At 42.4% G+C, this 12698-nt stretch overlaps 1 protein-coding gene across 3 annotated transcripts; it reads left to right on the top strand.

Moving 5' to 3' along the window:
• Positions 1-7: 7 nt before the first annotated feature.
• On the top strand, positions 8-12181 carry ehmt2 (euchromatic histone-lysine N-methyltransferase 2). 3 transcript variants are annotated; one of them, XM_084379198.1, is made up of 28 exons: positions 8-136; positions 1823-1892; positions 2004-2165; positions 2457-2734; positions 2874-2934; positions 3050-3135; positions 3338-3469; positions 3614-3685; positions 3887-3977; positions 5025-5108; positions 5325-5461; positions 5690-5833; positions 6199-6521; positions 6604-6840; positions 7190-7272; positions 7524-7630; positions 7747-7869; positions 7958-8059; positions 8680-8784; positions 9269-9441; positions 9634-9801; positions 9880-10024; positions 10146-10223; positions 10481-10596; positions 10768-10854; positions 10945-11023; positions 11141-11316; positions 11452-12181. In XM_084379198.1, exons 1-28 carry the CDS (start codon positions 65-67, stop codon positions 11630-11632), a joined length of 3672 nt encoding a protein of 1223 aa, XP_084235324.1. In that variant the 5' UTR covers positions 8-64; the 3' UTR covers positions 11633-12181. The 3 variants fall into 3 exon arrangements, with proteins under 3 accessions (XP_084235324.1, XP_084235325.1, XP_084235323.1); XM_084379199.1 differs by having other exon boundaries at positions 5022-5108; positions 9287-9441; XM_084379197.1 differs by having other exon boundaries at positions 5022-5108.
• The last annotated feature ends 517 nt before the right edge of the window (positions 12182-12698 follow it).

The following is a 12698-nucleotide window of genomic DNA, read 5'->3' as shown; positions in this document are numbered from 1 at the left end:
GCACGCTGACTTCTGATCAGCGCTTCAAGAAATCAATGGACACGCGGGGGGCGGGGCTTGGCCGATGACGCGGCACGTTCATATACGTCGGGGGTCGTCATCGGGAAACATGTCGGCATCTGAGACAACGACAAAGGTAGCAAACCCACTGCAACGCAAAAAAAACGCATGATAACGAAATTCACGTCTGTTTAACGACTTGTAAACGCGTTAGCCGACATGGCAGAAACATGCAAATTAAGCTGCAGGCTGCCATAATTCAAAATGTCCTTATTGGTCGATTATTAGAGCTCTTTGTTGCAAGCTGTGCTACATTGCTAGCCACGTTAGCCTGTGACAATTTTGTGTCAACTAGCTAACAAAAATTACTCTAATATTGTTAGTGTTTTAACTATTTCCTGTATTGCTTTCTGCTTCATATCACTGCCTAGCCATCTTTCTTGTGTTGCTTTTATCACGCTAGGCGATTGGAAGTTTGGACTAGTTTTTAAAGCTAAATCAGCTAAACTCTCCTTTTCACACTGTGATTATGATAAAATAACGTTAATCCAGGTGAGAATAGATTATTGTAAGCAGTCAATGTTTAAAATCTACATTGCTTTTTTTATTGTAAGGACTATTGTTAGCTGAAAGGTCTTGCTTTGGTTTGTTTAAAAGGCATGAATGGGTTGATTGACCGATGGCGGCACGTGACGTAACATCAGAGAAGATCAGCCATTGGTTGAAAGGTTTATTTTGGAGTGGAGAACCCGGAAGTTAGTCACGCAACTGCACTAAAAACTCATTTCTGGCAGTTATAAACACGTTAACAGACGTTACTGATCGGATGCTAGTTTAACTTAAGTTTATTGACGCAAAACTATTTAGTGCATGTGTCTGGTGTCTGGATATATTGTCATTTAAACTAGGCGAGTTACCACATTATAGCTAATGTAACCCTTCACATGTTAATAACATCATCAATATGAGGTCACCTCTACGGATTTATACTGGAAAACAAATGAAAAAATGTCTAGTGATATGTGGCATCCACCTGTAAATGGCCAAAATGACTACATGCATAGAAATGATGCTGTATCAGAGCCAAAGTAGTACATGTTTAAATTGTATTTACTTGGCAATCGGACACAAAAAACAAAGATACCGACGATCAGAATAGCAAAGAATGCTGAATATCAGCTCCAGATAATCAGTCTGTTAGTATCAACATTGTTTCCTTGGTAATCCTGGCTAGTATGTTGTTGGTTACTGTTTTGCCAGCCTCCATTAGAGTGTGCAAAATGTGCTTAAAAGACTGCTGCTAGTCTGTAACCAGATGGTTTTATTGTAGAATCAGTGGACAGCTCTCGTTTGAGATTAAAAAATGACCACAAACAAGAGTTATCCCTTATTATTACACAATAGTTCCTTAAATCCTGTTAGGTTTGATAAAATGTTGCATTACTACTTGAAAAGTCAGTTGATACTGAAACTGCAGTAGATGTATGACTCCTTACTGGTGTAACACATATTTTAGCGCAAGAAGTGCAGGTTTTCATTGGTATATTGTTTAATATACCTATGAAAGCAGGTGTGTTTAACAGGTTTTGGTGTGTGAATGTGACAAGGTATACTTCTACATTGCTTCGGATTCATTCTCAAAACACAGGAGAAGATTATAGCTGATCATGTAACAACTCCAACTATAGCTAAATTGTTACACATTTTTGTAACTGCAATAACACGAACATACATAGTTGTCTCTCATCTTGAACATCAGTTGCTTTTTTAAAAGACAGAATATTCTCATGATATTTCCTGCCACGTGTTGTTTCTCTGCCAGGAGCCTCTTGAAGGAAATGACTCAGAAACACCAGCAGAGTCATTAGCTGGACCAAGTCATGTGAAAGAAGGTATGTCTGTTGGGAGATCTGTGCATTTTTCAGAAGATGCATCAACAGAATTCATGTATGAGTTTTGTCAGTGGTACTTGTAAAAACTCACAGAGAACTCTAAACTTTCAGATAATGCAGCGTCCACCTCAGCTGCTGTTGCCCAGAAGACGGAGCCAATGGGCGGTATGCCATCGATGTTGTCATCTCAGCAGCCTGGAAAGGACGCTTCCAGAGCTGGAGAGGAGGATGAGACGTGGTCGCCTTCCTCCTCTCCGAACAAACCTACTGCAGGTAAGACTCAGATCCAGTCAGCTTTCAGTGATGTTACCGAAATGGTGGCTCTTTTTTCAAGTTATTTGATCTGTCTCAAATTTTACAAGAGGTTGATCCGGTCGTACTTGGTTTAATGACATTTACCTGCTGATGTATTGTAGAGTTTTGTGTAATTTCGAAATTTCCTGGAGACTTTGCTTATGTTTCTTGAAACCTCTCATAGGTTTTTCTTGTGTTAAACTAAATGTGATGCTAATTATTAATACGTTTTTAAAGAATTTTCTCTTTGCTCTCACCTTCCTCTTACAGGACATGCAGCAAAGTCCCTTCCATCAATGTCCGCCTCTTCGTTGTCCTCCTCTCCTTCTACGTCTTCATCGTTGTCCCCTGGCCGAGCAAAAATGAGTGTTTCTGGGCCTGGTAGCAGTAAATCCGTCCATGCCCCTGCTCCTTCCTCTTCTTCGTCATCTTCCTCGTCCTCTTCCTCTTCCTCCTCTGCCACGGCCTCCTCATCTCCCTCTGTCTCTCCTGCCCCACCTAAGATCCACCGGGCTCGCAAGACCATGAACAGGCCTCCGCCAGGGCAGGTGAGTGTTATGTGTAATGCTCTTGAAAGTGTTTTATGAAATGTCAAAAATCTTCCATCCACTGACAGAACACACACAGTTTAGCAGTTTTTCAGTTGTTTGTTGTAACCTTGAGTCACTCACTGTGTTTGTTTGACAGATGAGCCACGCGGAGACACCTTCAGGATCCTCTGCCTGCCTTTCCCCCGACTCTGAAACAGGTTAGTGACTCACAAGCACTAATGTTTCCTGTGTAAAATGATCAAATTTCTACTATTTAAAAAAAGAGTTAGAGAGTCTTAAAACTCACTGTGTTGTGGTCTATGCTCCCAATAGTTGCAAAAAGGAGAAAACTGGATCATTCATCTAACAACAGAGCACCTGCAAAGTCAGAGAACGTTCCAGACAACGCTCAAACTGTGGTAAGATTATGTTTTTGCAGGTATATATTTGAAACTTTTATCGTGCTTAGACCGCTACAAGTCGTGGGCCATCTAGTTCCATTATATTCACAAGAAGGCAGACATCTCACACCAAAACAATCAAGGAAAAATATGTATTTTTGTCTTCGAGCTGAACTGTCCCTCTAATATTATTCATTGCAAATGTCTTTCCTGAACTCAGGAAGAAACCTTATTCCATAAAAAGGTGGAGTCTGTCACAAAAACCTCACCAGAGAAAAACAACAGCAGTTTGGGGAGGTCGGAGGAGGAAAAAACTCTAATTTCCAGTCCGTCCATCCGAGATTCGGAAAAGGTGCGATGCTCAGATTTATTTAGTGTCCATTAAAAGTGAACACTCTTTGTCAACAAATGCACATATTATTTAGAATGATGCAATAGCATGTTCATCATGTAATATTTCTATTGTTAAACTGTAAAACCTTTATTTCTTTCATAGTTTGAAGATGGTGGAGCAGAAGCAAGGCAGCACACTAAAGACATAGAGGGGTCAGTGAACATGTCAGATCATGTGAGTGATTCTATCTATCTTACAAGCTTCATAATTACTTTGTGATGTACTTAAAGATACACTAATCTCTCTCTACAGACACTGTTTGCATCTTTAGATGCTGCTCTCGTAAACTTAAACAAATGCATGAAACTCATATGATTGGTGTATTGCTGTTTTACACTTGACAGATTTTTATATTTCGACATTTCTTCCTTGCAGAGTTCAGAGTCTGAAACACAGAGAGCCGGACAGAGTAGAAACGAGAGTGAGGAGTCGTCAAACACAGCCGACGTGGTGGAGACGGTCGGAGGTGAGTGAGGTTACCTGCTGGGTTTTCTAAAAACTTGTCTCCCACAACGATGTACAACGCTGAATCATGTTAGATGTAGTTTATCAACAGAAAAAGTCTCTTTATTGTCAATAAATTAATCAAAATGTTGCAATAGTTCACCCCCTTCACCATGACTCACCTACATGATCACTGGTTATCTTGTGCGTTTACTTTGAGCTTCCTTGTCACTCAAATACTGAAAACAGCCGTCAGCTGTTTTCAGTATTTGAGCGATAAAATGCAAAAAAACGTCTTTTTGGCATCCATGTTGCTCATTCCAGCTTGACCTGCATGAACATACCGAAGTCGGAAGAATGACTTCCCAACTCGGAAAATTGAACCATCAACCAAGCCATTTGCGGTCAGATAGTGCCAAGTCACATAATGAGCTCAGTGAAGATCAGCTGTGTCTAATTAAGGTGTGAAAAGTCTCCTCCCTCACTTTTGCCAGTTTCCTGCCAAAAAAAGTCATGAAGAGAAAGAAACACTCCCAACGAACTCGAGATGAGATAATTAAAAAGTACCAATCAGGACATGGATACAAGAAAATCTCCAAAGCGCTGAATGTCTCTGCGAGTACAGTCAAGGCAATCATCAGAAAATGGAAACAAAACGGTTCAGGTGTAAATCTGCAGAGGGACGGCTGTTGTCAGAAGCTGGGTGTGAGGGAGAGAACCACAGGGTCTGTGAGACACGGAAACGAGAATTTGCAGAAGGAATTTCAGTGTCTGTGCAGCCCGACAGAGTTTGAACATTTTTGCAAAGCAGAATGGAAACGAAATACAGTTTTCACCTGTGCAAAGCTGATACAGACCTGTCCACAAACTCTCAAAGCTGTAATTGCTGCCAAAGGTACGGCTACCAACTGTTGAATCGAATGGGGCAATTTGTTTGTCGAGACTTTAATGTATATTTTTCTGTTGGTAGGTGACAAAAGTGCTTTTTATTGTCACTGCATCAAAGCAGTTCTACTTCGCTAACAGCATCATTTTCTAGCATGCATCTCATGTAATGCTTCCTCAGCAGGAAGGACGACTGAGTACACAGAGGTTCCTCTGGGCGCTCTGGACATCGCTGCTGCTGACAGTTTGACACTTTCTCCTCATCATGGTACGTTCATGATTGATATGTGTTTAAAAATTACTTAAAAGATTATTTGATTATCAAAAGAAGTACATTTTTGTTTAAACGATCGACTAATCTTTTCAGGTATGAAATAGATAACGCACTTTGAGGGTTGAAGACATCAATAAATAAGTCTGTAGATGATCTCCTTCAATATGAAATGGACAGTTGCCTCAAAATAATCAAATCTGTCCTCTGCAGAAGGAAGCGATGCAGGAGACACGGAGCGGCTGGAGGAGCTTCCTCTGTGCAGCTGCAGGATGGAGGCTCCTCGAGTGGACAGCACCAGCCACCGCGTCAGCAGACAGTGTATGGCCACTGAGAGCATCAACGGAGAGGTTTGTGTTGACTCTGCAGGAGCTCTCCATCTGTGTGAATCATGTGATATATTAATGGGTATTTACAGGTAATCATAACGATGATGATTTAGCTTTGTATATCTGATATGTTTAGATTTATGTTTCTTGTAGATTTGGGTAGCAGGGACAGTGTGTGTGTGAGTGATAACGGATAACTTTCCTTGAAGCCACATCTCTAACTCCTGTCTCTCCTGTACTGTTTGCCAGCTGAGGGCTTGCACCAATCGGACAATAAAAGGGGAGACGATGCGGCCGTCGAGTCGGGTTCCCCTCATGGTTCTCTGTGACGTCCATCGATCACACATGGTCAAACACCACTGCTGTCCTGGGTGTGGATACTTCTGCATAGCGGTGAGTATTGATAATATTTCTTTCCTCTTTCTTACTTTCTTTTCTTTCTCCTCCTCAAATCAAGCTTTCTTCTCATCCTGGTCTTCTATTACCTACTGTGTTTTCCTCTCCTTCTTGATCTTGCTGGCCTCTCCTTTCTCCTCCTCTCTATCCTTCTTTCTTCTCTTCTTTCTCCTCCTTGATATCGAACTTTCTTCTACTATTTCTCCTCCTTGTTATCCTGCGTTCTCCTACACAATATTTGACTTTTTCTCCTCCTTTTCCTCCTTTATATCCTACTTTATTCTCATCTTTCTCCTCATCTCTACCCTGCCCTCTCTCCCTCTTTCTCTTCCTTTAAATCCACCCTTCTTCTTCTCTTTCAGGGCACGTTTCTCGAGTGCTGCCCAGACCAGCGCATTGCTCACCGCTTCCATCGCGGTTGTGTGACGGTGCTGGGCGGAGGGCGCAGCAGAGGGAACGACGGCGGCATGCTCTTTTGTCCACACTGTGGTGAAGATGCCTCCGAGGCCCAGGAGGTCACCATCCCCTCCTTCAGCTCGGCTACAGCCTCCGCAACCACCGTTGTCACGATGTCGGCCTCCTCCACCACCACCCCGTCTCTGCCGCCCTCCGCCCCCACGGCACCCTCGCTTACGGCCTCAACAGGAGGGATGAAGGACGGGAAGATGCCCGAAAGACCTGTCAGGTATAAATGGATGACATACAAGAGAAATATTATCAACCCATTTTCTTGTTTTCTTACCTGTCTTCTTCACGGCCTCCTCCAGCGCTCGTATGCGTAGTAACGGTTTGGTAACGGTGGCAGTGGAGCAGCAGCAGCAGCCCACGCAGCCTGTAGCCTCTGCAGCGACCGCAACCACCGTCCCCCCAGCAGAGGAGGGAGTGGACAGCGTGGGGCCCTCGCTCTGCATGCCAAATGGGAAACCCGTCAGCCCCAGCGCACTACCACCTGGGCCCAGCAGGGCCGCGCTGCAGAAGGCCATTCTCACGCAGGACACTGAGAGGTTGGAGTTCAGATTTAGATAATAATATTTTCAGTAACAGTAGATATGAGGAGTAAAATGTGGACAAGAAACAAAAATCAAGAGTTTGTATAGAGTCTTTAAAGTCTGTAATTTTAATCATTATGTTTGAATTTAAATTTCTCCTTAAAAATGCTTTATTTTTTTCCTCATGTTAGCCGAAGCGTTGTATCTTGTTGTCATGTTACAGCCTCGTTACGTTTATCTTTTAATGTCCTTGCATTTATTTTTCTTAATGGTATCGAAAAGATAAATATAATTTTTGCTGTAGCTTTCAGCTGAGAAGAGGGCTTCAAAATACTCAGATCAAATTGTTGTTTTTACTCGGTAGGAAGAAGAAACTGAGGTTCCACCCCCGCCAGCTCTATCCTGCTGCCAAACAAGGAGAGGTGCAGCGAGTGCTGCTCATGCTGAGTGAGTGACTAAAATACTTTTTCATTTGTGAACAAGTATTGTCTGGACGATTATAAAGACAAACGCTTCATGATAGGTCTTATTTTACTCGTACTGTCTGGGTTTGATCACACGTTAAACTCTTTAACGTATATCTTCTTAATGAGAGATGTCGATCATTTGTACACTTCCTGTTGGCTGCTGATCCCAAGAGCTCCCTGTGAATCTGTGCAGATTTGTGTGTTAAAACTTTGTGTGTCTGTGTATCACAGTGGAGGGCATAGATCCAACGTACCAGCCTGACTCTCAGAACAGGCGCTCTGCTCTACACGCTGCAGCTCAGAGAGGTCTGCTGGAGATCTGCTACATGCTCATACAGGTGAGAAATTAAAACAAGCTGCAGCTTAAAACACAGCGCTCATTATTCATCTTGGCTGTTAATATCATCTCCTAGTTTTGTGCCTGCGATTAAAGATGATATTTGATTGTACTCAGGCTGGTGCTAAAGTGGACGCCCAGGATAAAGACATGAGGACGCCCCTGTTGGAAGCGATCATCAACAATCACATTGAAGTGGCTCACTACCTGATCCAGAACGGCGCCTGTGTCTATCATATTGTGAGTGTCTGTTTGTGCTTAAAATGACAACAAAAATGTGAACTTTCAGGTGTTTGGTTGATTGATTTCAGTCTGTGTTTGTCTTAAGGAGGAGGACGGATATACTGGCCTCCACCACGCAGCCAAACTGGGAAACCTGGAAATTTTGAACATGCTACTGGAAACGGGGCAGGTTGATGTAAACGCACAGGTAAAGGAAGAGCCTGAATGTTTGTTTTATAGGGCCATCAAATGACTTTTTTTTTTTTCTTTTTATTTACATTAATTCCTTTATACTACTTTATGCATTGCTCTGACAGGGTTTTGCTTTTAAAGTTAATAAATACCTCCAATCCTCTTCCACATTATCTAACCAGTTGAACATTTTTAGTCCTAGGATAATAATAATTATGCATACCTGTGTGGAAACTGATCAAAATAAATCTGCTACTTCAGGTTAAAGTCATGCCAAAGCCAATCACTATACATCCTCAGATATTTATGCTATAGACAGGTTAATCTAGAATGGCACTGAGTAGAGTGCATACCTCCGCCAAGGCCCAACAGTACCCTTTTGTATTCGCTCATAGATACAAGCCACCTAAATTTGGCTGATTTTTTTTTTCATCATAATTATCATGCATGATTCCCTGAGAAATTAATGAAAATGTGGAAAAAAAACTCAAGTAAGATCTTTATTTGGATCTGCACCGAAAGTTAATGGGGGCTATTCTGGGCTGAGACCCATCCCTTAACAACCAAGCAACCAACAAATGGACATGGGTGAAAACATGACCTCCTAACTCTTATTCTTACGTTGGTTGGTTTCAGGACAGCGGGGGCTGGACGCCGATCATCTGGGCTGCAGAGCACAAACATGTAACGGTCATAAAAGCGCTGCTGAACAGAGGAGCCGATGTCACCATTAATGATAAAGTAAGTTCCTACTAGCGAAAACAAAGTTTGTAGAATGTGTTGCATGAAAAAAACGTCTTTCTCCAGCAGCCTGTTGTCTTGTTTTGTCTGATTTATCTATTCTATACATTATAATGGCTATTTGTCAAAAAAAAAAAAAAGGGGGGGGGGGGTTACTTACAAAAAATGGCCACCATGCCACCAGTCCAGGTAAGTTGTAACCAGGCAATTAAGAAGTGCATTGTCCAGGCAAGATTCACGTTATTTTCCAGATCAGAGCAAACACATGTGCCTCAACCAACAAGTGCTTGATCTGGTGCTTAGTGCCCCCGAGTGCCCAAACTATAAACAAAACAAAAGCAATACACAACAGCACTAAAGTCAATCATAATCAAATCGTGAAATAGCCCCACTCTCTTCACAGGTATATTGTCTGTGGCATGTGGTAACAGAGACAAAACGAATGCAGTTGAAAGAAAATATTTCAGGTTATTACTTTAAACAGTCCCCTCTTTCCCTTCAGGAGCTGAACGTGTGTCTCCACTGGGCGGCGTATGCAGGGAGCGTGGATATTGCCGAGCTGGTGTTGAACGCTGGCTGCTCCCTCGCCTCAGTGAACATGCACGGAGACACACCACTTCACATCGCCGCCAGAGAGGGCTACCTGGAATGTGTCACGTGAGTCAAACACAAGCTGTAGCCACAAAGTTTTCCACAAATGCTAATAACAAATTCTGCAGACTTCTCATGATGCCATTTCGCCAATATGTAAACAAATGCAGGGTAAGAAATTGTGCTCAAGTTGTAGCCCGCAGACTTCCTCGCACAGTTGTGTGAGAGATGATGTAGATTTTTCTCTTTCTCCTGCAGGTTGTTCCTGTCCAGAGGTGCAGACATTGACATCATGAACAGGGAAGGAGACACGCCCCTCACCCTCGCACGGCCCGACACGCCGGTGTGGGTGGCTCTCCAGATCAACAGGAAGCTGAGAAGGGGAATAACCAATCGCATGCTTCGGACTGAGAGAATCATCTGCAGGTAGGAGTCTTGTCTTCATATGACTTGCTATTCTTCTCCAGATGTTTTGCTGATTTAAGTCTCCACTTTCTGTTCCAGTGACGTAGCGCAGGGCTACGAGAACGTACCGATCCCCTGTGTGAATGCAGTGGATGACGAGGGCTGTCCTTCAGACTACAAATATGTTTCAGAAAACTGTGAAACTTCAGCAATGAACATAGACCGCAATATTACACACTTACAGGTAAAATGATAATACAGCTTTCATTTTGACTGCATTATTTTCTTTCTGTGACACAAACCCACACGTGTGATATTATCTGCAATAAATAATACATCTGATGCCTTCAATTATCTTAATTCAGCACTGTGGCTGCACTGACGACTGCTCGTCTAGTAACTGCCTCTGTGGACAGCTCAGTATCCGCTGCTGGTATGACAAGGTAAATAGAAATGTTGTTTCGACATCATTCATCTGCTCAGAAAAAAAATACCTGAAACAGAACGTGGCCAGCTTTTGAGATTTTCTTTCTCTCATGGGATAAATAAATGTCTATATAATCTGCAATTATAAGCAGAAATTTTAATGAGGTTTGGTTTGGAGGTCAGTGAGATCCATGGGGCCTTTGACAAAGAGTTGTATGTTACAGGAGAAATGAAAGAAGTGAAGCTAAAATCAACTTGTTTTATAATTTTCCAGGACCAGCGGCTGCTCCAGGAGTTCAACAAAATTGAGCCTCCGCTTATATTTGAGTGCAACATGGCGTGTTCCTGTTACCGAACGTGCAAGAACCGAGTCGTACAGGCAGGAATCAAGTGAGAATATTAAGTATAACTCATCTGACATAATATTTCTCAACCACATGAAGCTTCTTAACTAATTATTAAAATGACCAAACCCTACAAACTGGATTACTTTGTGAAGTTATTGACTGAGTGATAAATCAAACCATCTGTAAAATCATAATGTCCTATTTACCCCCTCAGAGTTCGTCTTCAGCTCTACAGGACAGAGAAGATGGGCTGGGGAGTCCGAGCTCTGCAGGATATTCCACAGGGAAGCTTCATCTGCGAGTAAGAGACACCTGCTCAACGGGAGAACGACAGGTTGTTTCCATGTGAGAAGTCGCAGGTTAGAAATGAAGCTTCTTTCTGTCCACACAGATATGTCGGGGAGCTGATCTCTGATGCAGAGGCAGATGTTCGAGAAGACGACTCCTACCTGTTTGACCTGGACAACAAGGTGAACCTCTTTATGAAGAGTGTATTTATGAAGTGTTTGAAAGAGAGAGCACGTTTATCATCTGTGTCAATAGTGATGGGTTTCCAAGACGATGCATGTCTTGTGTTTTCTCTGAAGGACGGGGAGGTGTATTGTATCGACGCCCGCTACTATGGCAACATCAGCCGCTTCATCAACCACCTGTGTGACCCAAACCTCATCCCAGTACGTGTTTTCATGCTGCACCAGGACCTGAGATTCCCCCGCATCGCCTTCTTCAGCTCCAGAGACATCCTCAGCGGACAAGAGCTGGGGTGAGTGAGATGTTTACGATCACCTCTTTCTTGCTTTCTTGCTTTCTGTCGGTCTGTATTTCTTTCTTTCTGTCTGACTGAAGCCCCATTAAGACCTCCACGAAAAACTTGACCGACCTTTGTCTCTGTCTCTAGATTCGACTATGGAGACCGCTTCTGGGACATCAAGAGCAAGTATTTCACCTGTCAGTGTGGATCAGAGAAATGTAAGCACTCGGCCGAGGCCATCGCCTTGGAGCAGAGCAGACTGGCTCGACTGGAGGCTTGTCCAGAGTCGGGAGCCGACTGTGGGATGAGTCTGATGGGAAACTCTTAAAAACACTCACACAGCGGGCCTTTGGATCAACTTCATCCATTTCACACACATACATCGGCAGTCGAAATACATCTTGACGGTTTTATCATGTTAACATTTCTGTCTTTGATGCATGGTGCTGTTTTTTTCTACTTGAAATGCTCTTTTTCTTTACAAACTTGCCACCTTGAAGTCGATCATCATGGAAAGAGGACATGGGCCTTAACATATCTTTTAACCTGTGTGATTCTGTACATACAGTATGTTTACTGTACATCAAGATGTCCTTTTGCCTTGACACATGAAGCTTGTGCATTAGGAGTCCGCCATCATGTAACTGTCATAAATCTGTTTTTTCTGTCGTGCCAACAAAAGCAATGCATTTTTACACAGTACAGTAAATGGGTCGACCATTAAACAGCCCATACTGGACATAACAAGGACCTGATGGATAGTGTTGTTCTAGGATGATTGTGTTAGCTTTATTTTCTTTATTTTTGTACGCATTACTTTCTTTATCACTCTTAAGTGTAATAAATTAGCTCATGAGTTGATCTTTGGGCTCTTGTATTCAGAGTGTCATTCTTCTCCTTGTTAAAGCTGGTTTAAAACATGATGCGATGGACAGATGTCGTCCAGAAGATGTGTGAAAACAGGTTTTTGTCCCTAACAAACAGCCAAACATTTTTATTGCCTCATAAAGTTACCTCATCCTTTGTGATTTAGTTTGTATTCACAGTATCTAGATTGTCAGGTTTTTCTCATCCAGTCTGTTGCCTGTTGGTGTGTTAATAGTGTCCACTGGAGGGAACAAGAGATGCTGCAATGGGCACAATCAGAGATTAAATGAAACAAAGATGTCCCACTCTGTTAATAATTGCCGGTCTACGATTCAAATTAAGAATATCTGTAGTCAATAAAACATTGATGCATTAATATGCACGTTACTTGCAGCTGCTAGCTGACTTGATCTAAAATAACATACAATGACTTATTAGTTGATTTCTAACTCTGTTTACTATTTTAACTATTACTTATTTGTAAAGCATTTTGTGACAATATATTGGAAAGATGCTTTATAATTAAA

This window comes from Pagrus pagrus, assembly GCF_965226575.1.
Source record: "Pagrus pagrus genome assembly, chromosome: 17".
NCBI classification, from domain to species: Eukaryota; Metazoa; Chordata; class Actinopteri; order Spariformes; family Sparidae; genus Pagrus; species Pagrus pagrus.
The sequence above is the reverse complement of the archived record's forward strand: the minus strand, read 5'-3'. Positions and strand labels throughout refer to the sequence as shown.